Source organism: Drosophila santomea, chromosome 3R (assembly GCF_016746245.2).
Source record: "Drosophila santomea strain STO CAGO 1482 chromosome 3R, Prin_Dsan_1.1, whole genome shotgun sequence".
NCBI lineage: Eukaryota > Metazoa > Arthropoda > Insecta > Diptera > Drosophilidae > Drosophila > Drosophila santomea.
In genome coordinates, this window is record NC_053019.2 from 2,654,183 (window position 1) to 2,679,291 (window position 25,109).

The 25,109-nt window shown below is 43.3% G+C and overlaps 1 protein-coding gene across 1 annotated transcript in view; it reads left to right on the forward strand.

The window, feature by feature from the left end:
• Positions 1-2,596: 2,596 nt before the first annotated feature.
• Positions 2,597-25,109, forward strand: part of LOC120453600 (protein couch potato) — a gene marked incomplete at its 5' end in the record, with an annotated part of 46,302 nt that continues 23,789 nt past the window's right edge. Inside the window, 1 exon segment of the mRNA XM_039638365.1 lies at positions 2,597-3,946. Within this exon segment, the coding sequence (XP_039494299.1) occupies positions 2,597-3,946 (1,350 nt within the window).

Consider the following 25,109-nt stretch of genomic DNA (forward strand, 5'->3'; position numbering starts at 1 on the left):
AGCTGTGAGCTGCTCTAGATTTTGCGATGGCTATTTGGGCTACACAAGATACACAATTTGTGGGTTCGTTTCGGTTTCATGGATGTGCTATTCAGAGCTCAGCTATAATTGCTCAACTTCCCCTTTTTTTCGGTGAGGGCGCGCCGCAGACAACAAAGGCATTTGTCATTATAAAAATTACATTTAATTATATTTATTTCATGCCAAAACAAAACAACCAATGCCCCCGCTCCCAACTTCCGTTTCAGCATAGTTAGGAGAGCGTCTCGATTCGGTTCGGATCGTTATTGTTGTTATTTAGCAAAGCGTGCGGGAAATTCATTAGCGATATTTATGACTCGCTGTTTTCTGTATGCTTTTCCCTCCGGCCTTTTCTGTACACTTTTTCACATTTCTACCGACTAGTTTCCAGGGCCATGGAACAGACAGGCTGCGACCAGCAGTATTGCTACTCTCCGGGTTGCAATGTAACCCCGTCCCCCAAAACCCGATTTTCCCTTTGTATTTTTCCATTGTATTTTGTTAGAATTTGTAGTGCTGTTGCTGCTGCTTATGCAAACAATGCCTGGCGAGTGTTAGTCACTTATTTATTGCTGCAAAAGTGCATTGAGAATTCAGATTTTAGGGGGAAAAGAGCGAAAGAGAATTCTAAATCAAAGGCCCGGCCTTTTGAGAGAAATTCAATTCTATTATACACACCGTATCGCATTATCTGTTCTCACAAATTGCGACAACAAGTTGTTATTCGCTCTCGCATTTAATTAATTGGTCCTATGGAAATCAATTTCATTTATATCTCTGGTTCAGCTTATTGATCGATACTACAATTGGCAAATATTAATGCGAATGCCATAAGTTTATGTTCTAAGTGTATGAAGTGTTCCGCATGGTTTTCGGCCATTGCGCATACGACCTGTGAGCCGCCCGCTCATTAATCGCAAAGTGTCCGCAAGTTTTGGCCATAAATCTCACGCCACTCGATACCGAACACACTTTTGAATATACCCACTTATTTATATAATCCCACACATATCAAGGTGCTTCATTGTCTACTTTAAATTCATTGTGCGGTTGCCACGGTTATTTTGTGATCAATTATTAATCATACAGGATTAGTGCGGCTGCCATCCTCAAATCATCGCCGCCTGGCGGGGTCGTATTAAACTCGTATTAGGTCTTGAATCGACTTCCTCCTCCACGCTGATGAGGTCTTAGCAGCCCGAAAGTTTGTTTTATCGCTTGCATATTTTGTCATATGCAAAGTGTGTGCTGCATAGAACCATCCGCTAGATACTGATTCAGATACAGATACAGATACAATGCACAGGCGTCGAGGTGGAGCGATGGAGCGATGGAGCTATGTGGGGATGGTGGCTCAGTGCTGTCCTTGCTCCATTATAATCCGCACTCAAAGCACTGTTTGTGTAGCAACCCGCATATATTTACACATCAACTCAAATCCATATGCATATTGAGATCCCGAAACATATCTTCGAGATCTGAACTTTAGTTATGTGCATATTTGTGCCAGCTCAAGCGAGCGTTTGTAATACAATTTCGGTTTGTTGTCAGCTCAATTTTCAAGTTGGTTTCCCCCTCATATCTCCCCCACTTACTCTCCTGTGAGTTCTGGATAGTCTGCCCTGAGTTTCTGGGGTTTTGTTTGTTTGTTTGTTTGTTTGCCTTGCGGTTGCTGTTATTCCCATTTTGCCGCTGCTGCTTGCCTCTGTGTATTTAAATTTTTTCGTACCCAACTACGCAATGGAGTTGCCAGCTGGCTTTGTTGTTGTTGTTGTTGTTGTTGTTGTTGCTGCTGCTGATGTCTCACTATGATAAAAGTAAGTCAGTGAGAGTGTGTGTGGGCTACACTGAAAGAAAGAACAAGAGCACTCTGTGTTAGCTCGGACTGGCCCACTGTGTTTATGTGCATTCCTCGCATGCTTGCATATGTAGGCAATCTTAAATGCAGCTGGCTTGAACAAACATTTGCTGAATAGAAATGTTTTGTGATCGAAGTCGAGATACATTTAATTTTGAGAGTTTGTATTGCTTAAATTATCGGTTAATCATGCGGCACTCCATAAGTTTGATTTATCTGCAACACCGATAAGCTTTGCATATTTGAAATTTACCAGTACATTTTGAATCTCAATGCTTGTCAGTTGCTTTCCCATCTCACCCTCCATCGAACACATTTGTCGTCATATTTGTTTTTGATTTATGCAGTGTTGTTCAAGACCTTCGTGCTCCCTTTGCCCTTCCATGTAAACATTTGCATTATGCTAAATAAACCCGAAAGTATTTCGACATATCGAAGTATTATTTGCATACATCTACAAAAAAAAAACAATAGCTCACTCGATGGCCAAATATTTGGCTTCTGTTTAACGTCAGAACTTCAGTTTGGCTTAAGGAAGGGAGGACTACATTGCTGATTACTTGCGGAAATGAATATGTAGAGAATAACAACAAATAATTAAATTATATAGGGAAATATGTATACCAGTTGCATAACACATATTATCTCTTTTATAAATATTTTATATACTTATGGTACTTATTTCCTTTTCCCATTGCTCTTCCACAGTTCAAGTGACTCGTCAAAATAGCCAACTACCAGGACCTGTTGGGCAGCCATCATCAACTGCTCTTAGCCGCCACCGCCGCCGCTGCAGCAGCCGCCGAACCGCAACTGCAACTGCAACACCTGTTGCCAGCAGCGCCGACGACGCCAGCAGCCATCAGCAACCCCCTCACTTCGATTGGCCCGATCAACCAGATCAGCAGCAGCAGCCATCCGAGCAACAACAACCAGCAGGCGGTGTTCGAAAAAGCCATCACCATTTCGTCGATTGCGATAAAACGCAGGCCGACGCTGCCGCAGACGCCAGCAAGTGCCCCACAGGTGTTGTCGCCGTCGCCCAAGCGCCAGTGTGCCGCCGCCGTCTCCGTGCTGCCGGTGACCGTTCCCGTGCCCGTTCCGGTGTCCGTGCCGCTGCCCGTTTCCGTGCCCGTGCCCGTCTCGGTCAAAGGTCACCCGATCTCGCACACACACCAGATCGCCCACTCTCACCAGATCTCGCACTCGCATCCGATCTCGCATCCGCACCACCACCAGCTGAGCTTCGCCCATCCCACACAGTTCGCGGCCGCCGTCGCCGCCCACCACCAGCAGCAGCAGCAACAGCAGGCGCAGCAGCAGCAGCAGCAGCAGGCCGTGCAGCAGCAGCAGCAGGCCGTACAGCAGCAACAAGTTGCCTACGCAGTTGCCGCCTCACCTCAGTTGCAGCAACAGCAGCATCAGCAGCAACAGCGACTGGCCCAGTTCAACCAAGCGGCAGCAGCAGCTCTCCTAAACCAGCACCTGCAGCAGCAACACCAGGCCCAGCAGCAATCTCTGACCCACTACGGCGGCTATCAGCTGCACAGATACGCACCGCAGCAGCAGCAGCCGCAGCCGCAGCAGCACATCCTTCTGAGCAGCGGCAGCAGCATCAGCAGTAGCAAGCACAACAGCAACAGCAACTCCAGCAGCAACAGCAGTGCAGCAGCAGCTTCTGCGGCTGTGTCCATAGCAACATCCGTTGCTGCTGTGCCGACCAGCGGCGGCAGCTTGCCGGACAGTCCCGCCCACGAATCGCACTCACACGAGTCCAACTCCGCGACCGCCTCCGCGCCGACCACGCCCTCGCCGGCAGGCAGCGTCACCAGCGCCGCCCCCACAGCAACAGCAACAGCAGCAGCAGGAAGCTCTGCAACAGCAGCAGCTACAGCAGCATCTGGCACACCAGCAACATCGGCCGTTAGCGACAGCAACAACAACCTGAACAGCAGCAGCAGCAGCAGCAGCAACAGCAACGCCATAATGGAGAATCAGATGGCACTGGCCCCACTGGGACTTTCGCAGAGCATGGACTCCGTGAACACGGCCAGCAATGAGGAAGAGGTGAGTGACAGCTTCCATTCCGGCATCCAAAAGATACGAAATAAAAAGCTGCAGATACAGATAGAGATGGGCGGGCTAAAACGAAAAGGAGCTGGCTGCTGGCAAAGCAGCGAAATGCGACAAAAGTGACAGCTTGGGGAATACGGAATCCTGCATACTGAAATATTGCATAAATCGGTGGAAAGTCGGTGACAGTCTCGCAAACTTGACTTGGCAGCTGAAAACTCCAAGTGGAGTACTAGAATTTGGGCTGGAATTTGCATTTATGTACATAAGCAAGGTCTACTCCAATTATTCTGGGGTTTATCTCTGGGGTGCTTGGATTTCAAGAAGTTGCTACTTTCAAAATGTGGCAACTCAATCTAAATGGCTTGCCAGTATGCTACAACATTTTAATATTTCAATAGTATCATTTAATTCATAGGGTTCTAAAGCACACCCTTTGATCAGCCCAAATGCACTTCCTGTGACTTAGATGTATAGAGCTCAAATTAAATTCGATCCATGTGCTGAGAGTATCCTTTTCAATCATTCGCTTTCCACTGCATTATTTAAAGACTTTCGCCCGATTTTACTTGCAATAGAAAGTATGATCGATATGTCGAGTTCTTTTGGCCCAATACAAGCAACGCCCTCATGGAAAATCCCCTGAAATAATGGTGCGCTGCATCAACTGGCAGCTCGGGTGTAAAATTTTTGTGCGGCTCCCTTTGTTTTTGGCCGAAAGGGGGGGACAGCCTGCTGCTTCAGAAAGCAGTGAAAGGAGGAAGAGGGATGAGTGGGGGGCAGCGAGGATGTGGGGCGACGTCTTTGCACTTGTGTAAGTGGCATGTGCAACCATTGGTGTTGCTACTGCTGCAGCACTGCGCTGTTGTTGCTTACATTTTGATTATGAGCCTTGTCTTATGCTACACATATTTCACGCTGCTTTCCTTTCATATTTCTTCGCAGCAGCGTGCCACGCGTAATCCACGCGGCACGTGCCCAGCCACCCACTGAACCACCCAACCACCTAACCACCTAACCACCCAACCACCCAACCACCCAACCACCAACCGCCCATCGTTTGCCTCGCTGCACTGCCTTCATGTCAAGTGGGTACGTGGCCTTACACGCACACAAAGGCCGTTGTTTGGGAGAGGGGATGGTTAAAATAGGGGGGTTGGGGTTGGGTCCACTACCACTACCGAGCGATGCGTTAAATTTGATTTTATCCTTGATAAAAAAAGTGCGCTTACTTTTGTTTTACTTTTCTCGTTCCAACTACGCTTATGGATTTTTATGCGCGCGTGATTTTGGGAAATTTATTGAAGTCCTATCGCACAGGTTGCTGAATAGTTGGCAAGAGCTTAATGGCATGGGAAAAGTTCGCCAACGCAAAAGGCTGCAGATTTAGTTTAAGGTGGCAGAGAGTAGTGCAGCAGATATATTTTTGGAAGATTTTTAAATCTTAGCCTAATCCAACAGGGATGTGTTTGCACAGTGCGGATGCATAGCGAACCTTTTGCCGCCTTGCAGCTGGATAAAGTCCACGGAAATTCGCATTAAAAATGCATCAATCACTTGCCTCCACTCGTACTTCACCCCCCTCAATCCCCACAAGCTTCTGGCCAAAACAAAAGGCAAGAAATATCCAGGGCGGAGGAGGAGGAAGATAAAGCTGCACATGAAAATAAAAAATATTACTGACTAGGAGACTTAAATTAATCAAAATAAATATCAAGCCGAAAAGTAAACGAAGGCAATCTTCCTGCAGTGGGAAAGGATGGAGAGTTCGACTGAGAGTCGTTGACCTGAACCTGCAAAAGAGTTGTAAATGCAATTCACCTTTTGCTTACCCCTCAACCTGAATCTCCATTTCTCTCACTCTCTCTGCTGTCCTATTCATTCACACTGCAATCTGACTTCATTTGTATTTATGAGTATTCATTCTCAGCCCCAAACACCCACCCACTTCTCGCTGCGGCCCTTCACATGTGTCCCTCACTCTGTGTGTGTGTGTGTGTGTAAGAGCTGCATGAATTATTGATAAGTCAATTAAAAAAGTATGACAGCGGCTGATGGTTGGTAAATATTTTACAGAGACCTCAAGCCGGAGGACTAGACACTCCGAAGCCCAGTGCATCCTGGCCACGATGTTTGCTTGTCATCTGCAGGCGACAACATATTGCTTTTCTTTCATTTAAACGTTTTATGAGTCGAGGAAGTCAATTCCCCTGGCTCCACTGCGGAAAATTCGGAGTTGATTAAAAATAACATGTTGGCATTGCCTCAGAGAATTTAATATGTATAGCTCGAATTCGAGTTCTTTTTAATTTGAAATAGATGCAGTCTTCAACCTTCATTTAAGTGGGTAAAGATAATGAAAGCTAATTGCTTTTGAAGAAAGATCATCTAAATTTCTCGATATCAATCGACTAGGAATGGTGAAGCTAATTATTTATTTAATAAATACAAACAATAAATCAAACGTAAATCTAGAACTCATTCTCAAGTGTTTAACGGAGCAGCAAACATTCCGGGATATACTTTAAAGGGCGGGCGATCAGAGAATTCCGCCCAGGAGTCCTCAAACTGATGCAAAGTGCTGGACTTTTGGGACCATCGAGCAGTCAAGTGTGCGCAACCTGCCATGTAAAAGTGTGTGTGATGCAATCGAGTGACCTCCGGTGCCCAGATCCCTTCCAGATTCCACATACTTAGCCCAGAGCCGCCTCCACTCCCCTGTCTCCACCGACAAGGTTGTGGCAGCACGTTCTGCATTGTTTAAATGCAAAATGCGAGAATATATAAAATAAACTTAATAGAACTTGTCACAGATGTCCTTTGGCCCCTGCCCCTACCCCGCGTCTGCCCCTGCCTGTTGCCTGGGTTGACATCACATCCTGCCCAAAGTTGCGCACAATTAAACTTTTAACTTTTTGCCAGTTTGCGAAAGGAATTCTCCCCCAGCTTCCTCTCTCAGGAGCCCATCTTGTGGCACTTTTTATGCACATTCCACATTTTTGTCATGTGCACTCAACGGAAATTGCCATGTGCCAAAACGGTAGCTCCTTTTGGCCTCCAACCCCAACCCAACCCCAACCCAACCCGAACTCCTCCAACTGCCAACCGCTTCCCATTTTCACTCCCCTGACAGTTTGCAGTTTTCCAGTTTACCAGTTTGTTTACGTTATTTCGTTTCACATTTTTTCAATTTGCTTATTTATTTGCCGTTGTTTGTGAGCAAAATTGCATATAGAATAATGGCCGAAAGTATATCAAAGCTGTGAGTTTTGGCCACTAGGTGGCGCGCGTCAGACTGTCACGCTGTCTGAACAAATTAGAAAGAAAAGTTTTCAACTGTTGCACACCTACAGTAGTGTGTATATATACCAAATGGCTAGGGCTAAAAATAAAAAGAGACCCGAATAAAACGAGGGTAAAACCTGTGAGAAGGAAAGGGAACGCAGATGCTTTTTGGCCCAATGAATTCGGCAAATACAACTCACGCCCCTTTTCATAGTCTCTTCAAACATTTGCCCGCCCCTGAAATCAAAATGCAAGCTGTATGTATTTTATTTACCTATTTACATTTGCATTTTATTTGTCCTTGCTCTGTCCTCTCTTTCCCCAGTTTTTCTGATTTTTCGTTTCCTTTATTTGACAGGGCTTTTAAGCCAACATCGATGCAGTTGGCAAATTGCTTTACGTGGTCGAATGTTTGGGCACCGCCTGAGCCACTTCTAAATTCCATTTCCTATCTTTCGCCTTTCAAACTAACAATGTCCACTTTGCGGCCAAGACCTTGAAGCATCTTGATCGCCATTAGGCCAAGTTAAGTGTCAACTCTTGAGTTTGGGTTAAGATGACCAGAATGTACTGAAAGTAAATTTCTTTTACTCTTCATAATGGTCTAGCTCAGATTTTTCAGCAACCAAAGTTCCTAATTAAATTCTACTTATAGAAAAATACACTTTTCAACTGATATATGTCAATTCAAGTGCAAGCATTTGATAACATTTTTTCAAGTGCATCTAAGTACTCTGTAAAACTGTGTGAAAAGAAAAACCCAAGAAGATGCCCAAGAAATGGGTGGTGGCTAATTCAATTTGGCTAAAGACAATTTCGCGCTAAATGAAATTATTAAAAGGTTGAGGCCGAGAAAGGAGAGGAAAGTAAGGGCTCTTAAGATGTTATCGGAAATAATTTGTGTAAAACCAAAGGTGCCAACATAAAAATAGTAGAACTTAAGCTGCACTCAAGTGGAAGTCGTTTTACAAAGATCTTAGATAGTTCAAGTTAGTTCGAAATGGTTATGGGACGCAAGGGATCATTTAAAGTGGGTTTACTATCAAAGCTGACCTTTTCCAGACGGCTGGGAATGGGGGAAATGGAAAATGTGAACGTGACTTGTGGCAGCTGTCGCTGATTAAACTTCAATTAATAAAACAAGCGCCATGCAACGTCACCTCGTGTGTGACACTTCTCTACAATGGCATTTTGCTCCTCCTATCGACTTGCGGTGCTCATTATGCATTTAACATGCATTAACCTACCGCCGTGTAATGCAATTAAAAATGCCAGCTGAACACATAAATTACACGCTTAAATAATGCAGAAATTAATAAGTTCTGTTCGGCCTCGACTCCCAGGCCCATAACTCTTAATTACCTCAGCTACATAAGGATGCGTGCGTGGGTGAAAGGGTGAAAGGGAAGAGAGTGTGCGGCGACAGGTGAGAAAGAAAGCAGATTGGTGATGTAGATGAGAAGAATACAGTGCAGTCATAAGCCTGCGAAAACATTGCACACTTTTCTTGGCCATGTTTGTCGAGCTGACCCGCAGGGTCAGCTCCTCCAGAGTCCACTTCTTCGCCCAGTCTCCGGCCATCATTAATATTCTTTTAACTGCTTCTGGAATCGCAGGCGGGACTCCTTTCTCGGATTTGGCCATAATGCGGCTGCTTTTTCGCCTTTTGTTTCCTGTGCTCATTAGGTTCGGAAAATCGCACCCGGGAGCCCCATCTCTGGCCCCTTAAAACTCATTAGTCGCTTGTCTCTGCTCTGCTCCAAGTACAGTGCTTTTTCTCGTGTTCTTGGTTATGCGTTGCCATCAAACCGACGCAACATGCAAAAGCCCCATAAACGAGAATTCCCATCAACACACCAGGAAAAAACAATTGGGGAAAGAACGAGAGTGAAAGGCAAGTAATTAAAGCGCCATAAAATGGATTTGTTGGATAGGTGGATTTATCATGAAGACTCAGACGTGGTCTTCAGGCGAGATGGCGATTAAAAATGATACGTTTTTGCACTTTTTTGTTTTATAATCAAATATTAGCAAAAATATTTTAAAATGTCTTTCGCTGTAAAACTACTTTTTCCCAGTTTCGTTCGTTACACAAACTCCGTCAGACTCCCACGATTTTTTGTGAAAATTCCTATAAAGTTTGCATTCTTTTTTCCACCCAACTAATGAATAAGGCTGTCTGTAAACACGCATATACAAAAATGCTGCTGACACTTGCAACAATTTCCGGTTCCGGTCAGTTGGCTGTTTCCTCTCTTCGCACGATTTTCCACTCATTTTCCTTGTCCCAGCGCCTTTTTGTATGCAATGCGACATCTGCTGCCTGCTGCCTTTTTTATGATTATTATAAGTTTGCCCCCATACATACTGTTTTTTCCTCGATTGCTTGTTGGTGCTGGTGTGGGTGGTGATATGGTGGTTTTGGCCCCCCTTATGGCAAAATTTTCACTTACCGTTTGTGCTGTTCATTTTTCGTTGTTGGTGCTGCTGATGTTTTGTGTTGTGTCATCATCGACACGCAAGTCAAACAAATCACCAAACAAATAAGTGCAAACGGGCATTTTGGGAATGGCCAGCACGGCACAAAGGTAACGGCGCCGGAAAAAATAAAGAAAGATCCAACCCACAAAATGCTCTTTGTAAACACAAAATCGTTTAATTTACACACTGCGGTTGAAATCGGGAAAGCGTTTTTCTATTGTGCATTTCAACAAAGACATTTCTAAGAAAGAGCGGAATTGAAATACCATTGCGGCATAAATGCCTTTTAAATAAATACAGTATTATTTTAAGTTTTCGGATTGCCTTATTAATAATGTAAAGCAGCTTTTAGCCTTTGTATTTCTGATTTCTGAAAAATAAAAACGAAAAAAAGGATTCTTATAAAAATTATCCACAAATTCCCTCTGAAAATACAGCATATTTTTACGACCCCTAATTAGTTTTACTCATATTGACAATATCTTTTCAAAAGTGGGAAGGTACGTTAGAGGTTAGAGTAAGGATTCCCCTTTCTCCACCAGGAACACCGCCCCCTTTGGCAAAACGTTAATGTGTTGAACATGCCGGCAGTAATGTGCTGACAACACGCAATCAGGAAGCTCCGTTTTTTGGGGGAGTGAGGGCGGGAAGCGGATCAACATCCTCTACAGGCCAGAGACAAATGACAGTGCCACATGCCACACGATTTGTCTCGATGCGAGTGGGCCATTCGTGGTACCCTGGGTCTCCTCCTTCCCCCTGCTCCCCCCGCCGCTTCTTTGACTATTTGCTTTGTTTCCGCTTCGGTTCCTTGGAGAGTCGAAATAATTCTTGGACGGCGCGTGCTGTGTGTTTGATCTGTCGCACTTGGGAGGGCTTCATTAGTGGGCCCCCGAACACCAAAAGTGTTTGCCGTCCATCATAATTAGGCCGCAGTCCAGAACATGTGTTTTTGTTCCGCCAAACAACCGCATTTTAGCCCCATCTGCATTCAAGCGAACATTCTGCTTGTTTCGCTGTTTTACTTCAATATTCCTACTGGATTCCCAGATATTCATAAGGGCAGTTCATCCAATCAGTTACCAAGGAAATAGATCTAAGCAGTTCAGTTGACATCAGCTGTGTTTTCTCAAATGAAGCTTATGAATCTCTTGAAAAGTCAACTTGAAGTGTTGAAATGTGAAAGAAAATATGGTCATATTTAAAGATTTATTCTAAATTTTACATTTTACAATTTAATGAAAACTACATAAAGAGTAGCGGACGCAGTCAACTGACAGGACTTAAGCTGGTTTTTGGGGTATTTGGTGGCAGGCAGGCAGGTGTTTTTGTTTGCTTTTCAGTTCTCCGAACTGTGTGGGTGGAGTCAATCATAAAATATGAAATTTACACACCCCAATGGACACGCCCACAAGCCCACACGCCCCACGCACGCATACCAATGCAATTACCCTGCAGCTGCACTCAATCTCGCACGGACTTCTCACACGGATATTTTGGTGGATGGAGGGGTACGGGTGGGGATGAGGGTGTCGCGGTGGAGGCAGCCATTTGAGCGGAAACCGGAAATCAACTTTAGGGCGCCTTTTGTTTATGCGATTTTTTTGCACTCTGCACTCGAGCACAGAAAAACAAAACAACCACAACACAAACTGCAGCAAGAACAACCAACGGCACTCGGAAAAAATCATAGCACAGCTTTAGGGGCTGCCATCAGTTCGGTTTTTCACCCACACATTTTTTAGCTCATATTTCCCAGCTTCATGGTCTTTATTTGTTTAGCATGTGCGATGGGCAAAGCCTGGTATGAGGATTGTGTTTTCACACAGCTTTTGATGTTTTATGCAAGCCGAAAAGAAAGAATGGCTGTCTGTCAGATTCCTCAATAAGGGGACATCAATAAGCAAGCAAACCAAATAAAAGCAAAATCCACAGAATAACACCGAAGGATTGGAATACGAAACTGAGGTTACCCATAGTTAAATAGAGTATATGGTAATTGGGGTATCAAATGCGGTTGGGAGAATCATCGGAGAGCTTTGGCATTTTTTCTGATACTTGATTGGAAAGTGTAGAGTTCCTTGAATTTAACATTTGTAAAGCATGTTTTAAAGAGCCCTTCCTAATAAAATAGCTTAAATGTTTGAGGACACACCCTGCTGATTCAACAAATTAAAGGCGGTGCCCCAGACCCTTGCTACTTCCCAGACCATGGTGATTTCTCAAGATTTCCCCCCAACTGACTGGGGAAAATTGCTCCATTAAATTTCCCAAAGTGCGTAAATCATTTAGCAGGCAAGTGTTCAGCAGGTTCATTTACCTAGAACAGGATTCGTGGGCGGGGCAGGCTCCACGCTCCGCGCTACACGTTCCACTTTGCCACTTGGCTCGGAACTTTTTGTGCGCTGCAACAAAGCTGAAAAAACTTCATTCATTCCTGGGGCCACCAACAACAACAGCAGCACAGAGAGCGGGTAAAAATGGTCAAAAACCATTGAAGCATGATTTTAATGGCAGCGCAAAAGAGTGGTAGAATGGGGCATGGGTATCCATTTAGCTGGGTAAGCAATTCATTTAATTTGCGTGCCACGTAAGGGTGCAAGTTTACGGCCGGCCAGGATGCACTGTGGTTGTCCTTGAAGGCCATCGACGGGGTTCAATGGAAGTCGATTCCAGGCAAGTAGGGAATAACTACATTTCAGACAAAGTGGAAAAGGCTAAAAAGAACATATAAATATAGTTTAGAGTATAGGGTTTAATATACAGTATACAGTAGGCAATAAGTACATTTTTGATTTCAGAAAAATGTACTGTGCCTTATGACCTAATTCAATTTTCTTAGGAAGTTTTTACCCTTTTCCAAATGTTTTTAGCCCACTGTAAGCCGTCGCCTTTCCAAAAGGGTATTCGTTTGAAACCTGAAACCGGCGGAAACTCCCTTGCCACTGAAACCCCACTCCCTTTGCGTAAAATAATTTTCTTTTCCGCCTATTTACGTCACAAAAGGCGAACCAGGAGAGTGCAGAAGGGGCAAAAAAAGGAATCGACTAATCCAAATTGGGTTCAAAAAAAAACTGAGTGTGGAGGACCCACAAAAAAATAAGAGTGAAGGGCAGTCGAAACACTTGGGCATAGGAAACATTATCGAGCATTTTGAATGGGCATTGTTGACAATGAATGGGAAAACCCATTTAGAGGGACATTGGCAAACTGCGAGGAAAATTATCGCCGGTCAACATGAGTTAAGTGTGCTGATTCCTGCATAACTGTTGAGTCAGCATTTGCAAGATACTTTTTATAATATATGTATGCTTTCTTGCTTTCAACCAAAATCAAGCTTAATGTGTTTTTCAAACGCAGTGTAACTAATATAATTTCTGTGTTTTTTGATATCTTTGCAGGTATGTGCTCATTATATGGATTATCAAGCTTCGTGTATCTATTGAAATGTATCTCGAACCACACGCAAGTACTCAAAAATAGCTTTCGTTACGCTCGGCTGACGCGAATATCAATGCAAAAAAAAAGAGAATATAGACTCAATCAAAAGCTCATTAGCCGGCGCAGAAATTTGGGTCATGAAATCTCCATTTAGCTATGGAAAAAATCGCACACAAATTATACAGATCCGATGCATTTGTAATCCCAGCTGAAAATCAAATACGCACGGTACATCAATACATCAGTACATAATGCAGGTCATATAGAGGGGTTGAAATTTGGGGGTGCGATGGCTTCGATAGTCGTTGGAGCGGTCAGTTGACGTGCTTTTGCGTAATTACAGTCCGAAATGTCGACAGTCCGCCGGAAAACACCCCCCTCTTTTCCACCCACCCAAAGCCTTATTTAGCTTGCAAAATTTTCAATTGTGTGCGGAAACCAGAGTCGCACAATGTCGCCCCTCCTAATGATGGCTTGTTGTTGTTCTCGCTGTGCACATTTCGGAAAACTAAATTGTTCTATTGTATTTAAGTTAATTACTCATACTAATGCTAATTTGTGTCTCGTACGACTCGCAGTTGGCAATTGTCGTGAGGGCGGGGCAACAATGGCGGCAAAGATTGCCCCCTTATTACTATGGTAATAGTTGATGATGTTGTCGCTATTGAAATGTGAATTCAGCCTCTTAAAAATTCACTTCGCTCGCTTTTTCCTCACTATATGATGGAAACAATGGTGACACGTATTGAAAACGCATATGGGCATTGGGTTTGTAGCCAGTCTAATGGAGGTTGATGAATTTGTCCAAATTACAGTAGAACAACCATTCAAAAAGACAATCTAAAAGCCAAGTGCCGCTCTAAAGACGAGATATTAAGCCTTTTATTGCGTTCTAAGCCCACAAATTTCCCATGGATAAATACACCCACCTCTAAGTGGATTGGTGTGTGATCTATCGTGGCTCAACCTTCATGGATCGTCGATTCCAACAAAGTGCCAAAAACAAGCAACGAATTCCATTGCAAAACGTCCAAATGTCTCGAGTTGATTGTTTTATTTACGACCCCCTGTGTTTAATGTTTGACAAATTAGAGACAAAAACAGCAGCCGCAGCAGCAACAGCAACAGCAGCAATTAAGAGTGGCAAGTACAGGAAGCTAATGGCATTTCGCTGCCGAGACACAATGGAAAATGGCAAAAAGTTGTACAGAGATGAAGTTAAAATGAAAAATAATAACATTAATGCATAAAGGGAGAAATAATATTTACATTCGAGTGCGGTTAAGCTGGGGGCTTCGAGGTGTTGACTCGAATTACAAAAGCGACTTATGCAAGTCGGGTTGCTAACCAAATATACGAGTATATAAAAAGTAGCTTCCCCTCCGCGGAATTGCTCAACCTATCCAGTAACCTCGACACACACTCGCCCATGATTACTTTTATTCACTTTTCGGCCACGCCCATAGCCTTAGGCCGCTCGCTCAAATTACCAGCAACCACAATTCAATCCATTCGGATCCAATCCCATCCGAAAAGCACCCACAATTGCATGTGGTGTAATGAGCTAATGAAATAATAAATATTAATCAGGCGCCTTCGGTTTGACTCGAAAGTTGATTGCCTTGAAAGCGATTTCGAATCTGACTGTGACTACGAGCACTCACTCATCATCTCAAGTGAAACAATGTTTGACAAAGCCCTAATTAAACCAATTAAGTGGATGAATCGCCTTTGCTTACGACAGCCGAAGATCGTGCCATCAATCATCTCGTCTTACAACTGAACTAAAACTAATTGCCATTTAGGCAAATGCTTTAAGAAATGCATTTACAAATTTAATTCACAATTGCAATTAAAATTGCAAGCCATTCCAAGTTAGCTGAAGAAAATCATTGAATAAAAACCAAATAAATAAATTCCTTCTTCAAAATGAAACCCATTTTTGCCGGCCAAATGGCCAAATGGTTTCCATTTTAAAATCAAATAAAACCGACCGCAAATCAAATAGGTTTAATTGTTTTGCAATCCGACTGAATGCATCTATGCGCACACAAAGAGCAGCCCCCAATTAAATCGAAATAGAAAGTGATTAAATTATGCTACTTCGCCCGCAGTTCCCATAAAAATTCTTTAGTTTGCTTTTACATTTCTGGCCCACCTTGAAATTGTTTAAAAATAGCCCCACTTCGCACTCCCCAAATTGCCGGAGCAAGCTGCTCAAAAATTCTGAACGCATTTGCAAGATGGTGTAAAGTGGATTTGCATGGACATTTCAGCAGGCTGTCATCCGTCCGACGAATAAAATCAGGAAAACGAACTTGTTGCTGGGTGCGAGTGTGTTTTCCGTTGGCGCATAATTAAATATTTCATTTGAAATCCGACTTCCCCCCTGCAAATCAGAAAGAATCGCCGCCCTGTCATTTGGTAAACAAATTACTTTACACACTCGGCAGCAGGGAAGAGACAGAAACAGATTCCGGCAGATTGCCCAGTTTTGATAAATCTCTGCTCCTCTGATGCTCTGTTCCGTGAGTTTTCCCGCCCCACCCACCGCTTTTCACTCCCATTTTTCTAGCAGCCGGAGCAGCGGAGCAGACACTTCCATCAAGTTTATCGCGGCAATTTCATCTCATGACTGACTAGGCAGGCAGCAGCGTCTGGGGGCAGAAGTTGAGTGGCAGTTGCAACTATAAACCAGAGGCGTAGTTTTTCCCTGATAAGAGATTTTGCCGGGCCGCTTTGGCATCTAATCAGAAAACCATTTCGGTAAATGGTCCGTTAATAGCCCGGTCAGAACCGAGAATCCAGAACCGAGAACCCAGAATCGAGAATCCAGAAGATGGCCAGCTGTTGCCTAATGGCGGACTAAGCCGAAATTAAAGCCAAACTTTTGCTTAAGCAACTTCGACTAAGCCAATTTGTCCACAGGAAGGCCAGGGGTGGGGGACATGGTATGTAGATGAAACGAGATGAGATGAGATGGTGAAACTTTTAAGCCACCAACGACGTCGGCGAAGGTGGCTTAAAGTCAAACTTTAAGTCTCTGATGAAAACCACTGAAAGTGCTCATTAAAAACATGTCGCTCCCCCTTTTTGCCTCTGCCCCTTTCCGGCCTGCAGTCCCCACACACCTCCATCTTTTGATGTGCAGATAATTTTCTAACCAAATGTGGTTACATCATTAGCGTGTGTCTACCCCCTGGAATCAACATCACCATCAACATCCCCATCAAACTCCGCCAGCATGCGTGTGTAAGTAATAAATTTATTAGTATCCCAACCCCACCGCCTGCCGCCCCAGCAAATGATGCATGGTGGATGGCTGGACCATATATCAAGGGCTCCGAGGGCTGGGGCCTTTTTATATATTTATATGTTCATGTGTAGGACTATGCCGCAAGCCTAAAACAAAGCCCAAGTTTCCGCACATCCTCCCACCGACTGGAGTTCGAGTTCCTCGAGCTTGGCAACTCGGCGGGTAGACATATTATTTAGAGGTCCCTGGAATGAATCTTCCGCCTGCAGGATGGTGTTTGCTCCATATGCATGTATATTAAAACTGACATTTTAATGAGCTCCAACAGATTAATCTTTGTCGCCGACAGGTGCTCCATGCGGGCATGGGGATATTTACCTGGTTAGCTTTGAAATTTCAGCGAAAGAAACGCCCTGTCCTAGACAATTAAAAAGCTATTTAAGCCAGTTGCACGGAGTCTGCGCCTGGGAATAATTTCATACGTTCGGCAATGCCACTTTGGAGTTTGAACATTAAATGACAAGTCATGGACAAGCCTCCTCCTTCATCTCCTCCTCCTTCTAACAGCAATCGCGCGACACCTCCCCTCGTCATAGCCTCGTACTAATGGAAAGTTCGCGTAATTTGTCAGCAGACCATAAAAATGTTCACATATCCACACATACATATGTGTGCCAGGGAATAAAACTGAAAAAATACTGCATTTGCCACATTCATTTTGCTTATATGCAAAAGTGCAGTTGGCGGAAAAAGGTTAACTGGTTGACAGGGCACGCTAGTGCAGAGGAAAAAATTCTACTCGCTAATGGATCGTCCAATTGCGAACTTTATCACAGAATTATTTTTGTAATTAAATCTGGCACGGATGCAATTATTGTTTGATATTCTTATGGGGAGTCACTAAAAGACTGTTAAGCCACTACCTGTTTTATTTCAAAAGTTCTGTCCAAGGTAAAAAGTTTCTTGCTGTGTAAGATATGCTGAATGACGGGGTTAAAGTTTATTTGCCGGGTCACGCCTGCCAGGCGAGTCGACTCTGTCTGGTTTTTACTGTTAATTAACGCCTGGGAAGTCTACCTCATAACTTTGCTTCAGTTGCGTTTTTGCATCTTTTCTGACCAGGTGGCGACGACATTTGCGGCAAATTGATTAATGATTTGCGGAGATGAAGACTGTCCGCAGCTCTTGACATTTAACTAAAAGGTTTTCCCATGCTTATCTGGTCACCATTTCCCCTCATCCCCTCATCCGCTTCGCAAACAAACTAATAAATGCCATGAAAATATTATGTGTACGCCACATGGCCAACATAAATATTCATTCTACCACACGCACTCCTAAAACTGCTTAACTGTGTGCGGTTGTGTGTGTGGCAGCCATTTTGCCACTTTAATGGCCGCAAATACGTCACATGACTTTTCATAAGCGTCGCCCGACACTTGAGCAAGATTTTCCCCGCGCTGCAAGAGACGCTTTTCCTGGCCGAGGACCCTGAGATGTCTCAGGGCGGAAAACTGCGGAAAAGTGGGAATCATCCTTGGCTTCGGCTTTCCCCTTCGCCGGCGACAACTTGTCATATTTATGTAGAATCGTTTAAGCCAGCTTGGCGTTGTGAATTGCTGTTGGTTTAGCAATACAAATGCGCCAATTGCCAGGGGCAAAAGGAAAAAGCAAAAAGAAAAAAAATGGAATCGAAAGGAAATTGTAGCAGAGTTTAATTTTTTTGATGCGTTTTTCTTGGCTTGAAGTTCTTAGCTCTGGCCGAACAGTTGTCGAATTCAATTCATTTAATTTCAGTCATTTGATTGTTGCCACCGATGGAGCTCTGTGACTTATTAATATTGTGGCACAAACTTGGGGAGGAAACATCAAGGATTCTCCACTGAGAAAGCGGATGTGATGCAGGGTCACAAAGTACTTCAATTGCATTAACATTTAAATAGACACGTGTGTGTATGGCGTGGTAGCGAATTCCATTTGAAATTTGTTGTGTCGTGGCCCGTGACAGGGAAAAATGTTTTGCTATGAATATTTCATAAACCAAAGTGAAATGTGCGATATTCACCAGCCAGTGCGGGGGTCGAGGAAATTTTTGCAGGGCGGAGAAAATGCTCGGCATGCCAGGCACGTCGTTCCAGGACTAAGCCAGGTTCAATAATATGCAAAAGTTAAATGTGTAAGAGGAGAATGTCTGGCATAAAAACCCGCCACATAAAGATGTACTATTTACGATGAAAAAGGGCAAAAGGTGTAGCAGCTTGCTAATGGGTTAAACCATAGACAATAGTCATATGTTTAGTACTCCCAAGGAACCTAGTAATTTGTTCTCGCTCTAGACTCAAAACTAATATCATGAATCTCGGTAATTATCATGAATCGAGAGGTTTTAAACTTAAATAAGCGCCTAACTAAGTTATAAATATTTTATAAAAACAATATACCAGCGTTAACTACTTGACTATTCCGTGAAAAGTAGCCAGAAGTTGCAGCCAAGCTGAAAACTATTTGTGTTGCTTTTTTGTGGCCCATTAAGTGGACCGCAGATCTGCTCATAAAGCCCGTGTCTAAGCAGGCAAATAAAAATCTCCGGGCTGCAATTGCTGGAGAAGCCGGGCTAAAAGGTTAGGGAAATAGGGGTTTTCAGGCCAGGTAACCGCACATTATGTTAATGAGCTTTTTGGACGTTTCGCCAGATATTTCTGCATCTCCTCACTGCATTTTCTGTAGTTCGCTACAGTGGGATGCTAATTATGGCAGGAGCTGATCCCTTGGCAGCCTAGAATGGCTGGCTGACCTGCCACAGGCTTTTGTTGTGCCCACTTCTGGCTGAAACCGCCCGCTGCTCTTTTTTCCTGCCAGGCTGACAAATTACGCGCTTGAAAATATTTTATTTGCCGGCATTTTTCGCATTGCTCATTTGCTGTTTTGTATTTTGTATTTTGTGTTTTCTGTTTTTTCTTTTGGGCCAAGAGGAGAATACGCAAATAAGTCCAAATAAAAACAGAAAGGTAAGCATTTTGCGGTTTAATTATTAAAATGTTTCCATTTTGCCGCCATGCATTTTGAGCATTTTTAAATGCAGTTTTTATTTCGTGTCGGTGTCCTAAAGCTAATTAAATTAATTGCAAAAATCTGGTTGCCGTGGGCGCCAGTTTGTTGTTGAATCATGGATTGTGGTTAGACCGCAGATTCAGTTTGGAGCGGAAAGAACGGCTAATGGCCATAAATATACACGTGTGGGCTTTAAGGATAACAAATGGTTTAAGTTAAACTCGGATATGCAAACAAATACAAAACAAAAAGGCCAACCTGCTGGACATTAATATTTACCAATAAAAGCTCATTAAAATCAAATGAAATAGGAAGAAGCCATAAAATTTTAAACCCTATATCTAGTGGCATTGAAAAAATGTGTACATTTTTTATGTTGGTTAAAAATGTATGGTCCAAAAAGTCAAGCTGACTGCAAATGAAATAAAATCAATTGCAAAAAACATAAAGCCCTAGATCATTTCCAAAAAATACGCGCTTGTTTTTCTTTGCAAAAATCGCAGCAGTAAAGCGGTCCGGCAGTTTGGACATCTGACATTTTGGGGCCATAAACTAATTTAGCTCTAACCGGCTACAGCAAAACCTACTCACAAATCAATGGAACATGTGTTGTCAGCTGCTGCCGGATCGATTTCCCTCATCCTGTTTCCACTCTTGTGCCCGCCTGTCAACGTCAATTTGCCAAAGGAACGACCAGACAAGGTTGACCCCAGCCTTAACTCGCTATTTACCCAGGCACCCCCACATGACATTCAGTCGGAGGCCTGCAAATAGTTTTTGCCCCAGTCATGGACGAATATTTAAAATGTCCTGGCCGAGGACGAAAGTACACTCGCACACAGATACACCCACACGCAACTGAAATACTCACCGACTCAGTATGACGCATCATTAAATGATTTGGCAACCTGATTAGGCGACGTGATCGGTGTTCCTGATGTGGCGCCCGCCCCACAGAAGCAGGCGCAACACGTTGCGTATGCGTAATGTGCGGAATTTGCCACCCTATCAATGGCGGTCCGAAATGAATGCAAATTGCATCTGCAACAGAAGCTTTTTTCGCCCGCGTCATATTTGCCCAAAATGTTTCCATGCCGATTATCGCTTATCTAACGTGCCACAGCCGCTATGTGCAGCAAATGTTGCAAGGAAACAGGAAGAAAAAAAGGTGGATTTACGATGCCACAGTTGGAGGTCATTGTTGATGTTGACTGAAAATAAAACTATTGTAAATTCAGAAAAAAAAAGATAACTGACCAAAAAAAGAAAAGAAATTAGTTGGGAAAAAGCTTTAGAGCTGTATTAAATTCCAACTTTAAATAGAAGTTCTTCAAAAGAGATCTAAAATTAAATGGTAAGTAAAGAAAACGATACTTAAATGGTATAACTTTCAGTTTGTTAGAACCATATTAGATTCCAAACTAAAATTAACTTTCTTTGATAACAGAATCAGTTTATTAAATCTATCGGAATAATTGCGAGTACTGGCTTCTATTTTCCTAGTGCCAACAGGAAGTCAAAGATAAACAAGCCAAATCATCAGCTCACAATTGGGCGGAAGTGAGCTGCAAAAAAGAAGCAAGTGTTGCAACTACAACTGCACGACTCGATTGGGAGTCGCCCTTTCAAGAACGATTCTGCAGCAAACTAGCCTACACCCAGTCTGCATTTCCAGATAACAATGGCCACCAAGCGGAACACAAGCTACAACGTGCAAAGTGCGGCAACATCAGCAGCAGCAGTGGCAGCAGTGGCAGCAGCAGTTAATACCCGCTTCTCCGGCGGACTCACATGATTAACCAAGCGCAGATATAATTGTAATTGGTTTTTGTTTGCTGCTCAAGCTGATGATGGTTGTAGTTGCTGCTGCTGTTGCTCGTGTTGCTGCAGTTGTTCTATTGTTGCTGCAGCAATGGTAGCCTGATATTGCTGCTGCTGCTGCAGTTGTCCTCTCTGTTAGGCATTTGTTGGCTCTTGCTTCGCGTATTTCGCAAGTGAATGGCATTCCTTTCTGCGCCAGTTTTTCGCTTTTTGGTGAGAGGGGTAGCACACCGAAATACCCATTTTGCACCCTTCTGCGGAGCGCACACTAATTAGAGCATATTTCACCTGCAAAGAGCGGCAGAGGGAAGCTGAAGGGCAAATGGCACAAGGCAAAAAGCAAAAAGCTGATTTCCTTGCCGTGATTTTCCCTGCTGCAAGGCAGTGTTAGTGTGAGTGTGTGTGTGTGCGAGAGCATTTACAATTGCAATTAACATTGCCGCCCGTTACCCTGAACTACAACCGTAACAGTTCACTTTAATTTTGATTTGTCAGTTTGGGTCGCATTCTGTGGCGAGGTAATGGAATTTTTAATAAAGGCATCCTTTTGGCCCAGTTTCCTGGGAAACCAATCAAATGCTTATCGTGCAGGTAGAGAGATAGGGAGCAACGGAGAGTCCAACAGGAAGTGCAGGAAACGATGGCATGAAGCAATAAGGCTCTTCAGTTCAAAGGCTAATGAATGTCAAGCTGGCTAACGCAAAATAATAGGTGAGTGCAGCTACTTCTTTTGCCTTCAACTTGCAAACACCACGAATCTGATACAAGTTATTTAATGGAACTAAACTGCGTCACACTTTCGATTTCATTATGCAGGCAATGCGAAATGAAAACTTGAATTAAAAATAAACATTGCGCTAAAAGCCAATACTAATTGATGGCAAAGCAAATACGCTTGATGCAACCAAAGTATTATCATCTAATTGGATTTGCAATAAATTTCGTCGCCATGACAACTAAATATGGATTAATCGAAATGGAACTTTGTAAAGGGGAAAAAAGCGGACGCATAGAAACGGTTTAATGACCCAAATGCGTTCTCGTCGAGGAAATGGGTGCAGGCTTTAATTACGAAGGGTGCAGCAGCAGCAGCAGCAGCAGCAGCAGCAGCAGCAGAGCAGCAGTTGCAACATCAATTAGATGTCCCCACCCATTTTGGAGGCCAAATTATGTCACGTTTTGGTCCAATGATCATTGCCTAGGCAGATTTCACAGTGATTAGCTGCTCACAATGCATGCCACACGAGGGGGCCGTGCGGAGGGGGCAATCGGCAAAGGAAGGGGCGTGCCTCATTACCATTTGCTATCGGTGGCAATTAATCGACCGCCTCGTCCTCCTCTCCTCCTCCTCTCCTCCTCTTTCTCCGCCTCTGAGAACATTGGCTCTGGGGACTCTATTGGCTTGCCATAAAGTCATTTATGTTAAACATCCAAAAGCCAAACTCATTTCCAAATACATTGGAAAAAATTAAAATCGATGCGGCTCAAAAGTCACATACACATATCAACATCAATGAAGCGGAAACTATAAATGGTTTCCATCACCGAATAAGGCTGGCACTTCCTTTCTATAAAAGATAAGTCAATTTATCCATATGAAATTTTAAATATTTGAAGCTCATAAGCACTACTCATTGCAAAGTATATCTTATAAATATCTTTCTAAAGCAAAGTGAATAGGGAGTCCAAAAGATTGTGTTGGAAATTCGAAAAATCGATGGCTTAAATTTCACTGAATCTGAAAAATAAAACCGCGTTGATGTGATGTCAAAGCCTTTCGTCGGTCACAAATACCCAGATGAAAGTTCGGGTATAGAAAAACATTTTACTCTGCTGATTTGCATTTTGTCAATTTATTTTGCACTCGGTTTTTTCCTGTGCTTTGGTATTGACTCGCTGTCCATCAGCCTGAAAATATGCATCACAAAATTGTTATTAATATTTTAATGCCTAAAGTGATTGCGAGTGAGAGTGGCTAGGTGGATTTTCCACAGAGATTTCCCAGCGCCATTCAAATATCAGTAAAATTCAGTAAAAATGCAGCAACGCCCAAAAATAATGAAATATGCATACAGCAAAGTCAAATGTGGGGAACAAAAAGTAAAATAGCTGAAAGTGCTACTTAAAGAGCTGAAAAAATCATTTAAGCTGACAAATAATTTCATTACAATGACATGTCCATCCGGAATGAAGAGCCCAAAGGTCAAAGGAGCGGAGTAAATCCTGTGGCCAAGCAAAAAGTAAGAATTATGCATTCGCCGAGGAAAAAACTGTCGAAAAGCGAGGACGGAGTGGCCGCCCAGCCATCCAATGGCAATGGGGCCATAATAAATTATTCCCCAGCCGAAAAAGGTGCAAAAACGTAGTCGGCGAAGGAAAATCGAATAAAATGCGGGGGTAACTGGCAGTCGAGCATGAAACAGCAGTGTGCGCTGTGCGCCACATGCACATCCATCCTTGGAGCTCGCAACTCGAAAGGGGCAGTCGACGGAATAATTTCTCATATACATGTCACGCGCCCCCAACGAACCGTGCCAAATGTGTTGAGACACTCGCCTGACGGACTGCCCGCCCCATGGAGGGGGTGCAGGGGGGTACAGGATAATACGCGCCAGGATCCGGGGACGTTGGTCAGTTACGGCGCCACTGCACTGAGGCAAAAGCCACGTGATTTCTAAGAATAACGCAACCAGCTTCATTTCATGTTAGTTTATTTTACTCTTGAACTAAAGCTACTAGCTAAAGTATTTAAAACTTAAGGAAATGTAATGAATACTTGTGACATTTTTAGAAAAGAGTATTATAAATCTCCTTCTTATAAGTGCAAATTGGAAATACATAATTATATTACCTCGTTGATTAAATTATACAAAAGTAAATTGCTTTCAAGTGGATTGCAAATACTCTAGGGGTAATTGCAATCCCCTTGATTAAGACCATTCAAAACTGACCAGAATAGTTGTCTAAAACTGTTCAGCTTTTTCAAACAAAGATTAACAGCCAACTCTGTATATTTTTAATAGAATTTTTCCCAGTTCTTCCCCCTGGCAGTGTGTTTTCGCCAGGAAGGCTTAAGCGCAAAGTTTTATGCGCCGCATTGCATAAAATACGAAATATGTTTTGCCAACCAGACGGACAGGTCCCGAGTTGAGGACTGAAACTGAGTAGCAGCGGGTGGGAGGCAGGGAGGGAGGGGGTGTGGGTAAGGATATCCTCTCGAACAGGACAACAAGCAACAGCGTCGTCCTCGTGCGAGGACAGTTATTACCCAGCGGTTGTTGTACATGTGTCCAGGAGAGAACGTGCGTGCCACAACAAGTCCTTGCTACTCTGCTCTCTGCTCTGCGCCCACATCCTTCCATATCCTGCCGCCGTTTAAGCCAGAACTCCTGCTTATTTATGGCAACTTTAACTCCCATCAGACGCATTTCAATGCATATGCAAGAGATTTATGCGACAATGTGCATAAACTCTAAGAGCTCAGGGGAAACTTGATCTGAGGAGTTTAAACGCCTTTTAGTTTTGCAGCAGAAAGGAGAGAACAAATCGAAGCTTTGTATAACTTTTTAAATCATGATGTTTGATAGGAGAAAAATGTATAGTTAACATAAATTCTTTAAAGCCATTTAAATATATCACCAATACCCAATCAAATCACTTATTATACACAAATGTTCACGAGTTATTTATTTTGTATTTTCAGTTATAGAGACCTTTTCAAAAGCATTTCCTTTAATCAATTAACCTACTTAGCGTTAGATCTCTTGTGACACAAAATCGAAATCAAATGCTAATTTTACACTTTTCTCCGATTCTCGTTGC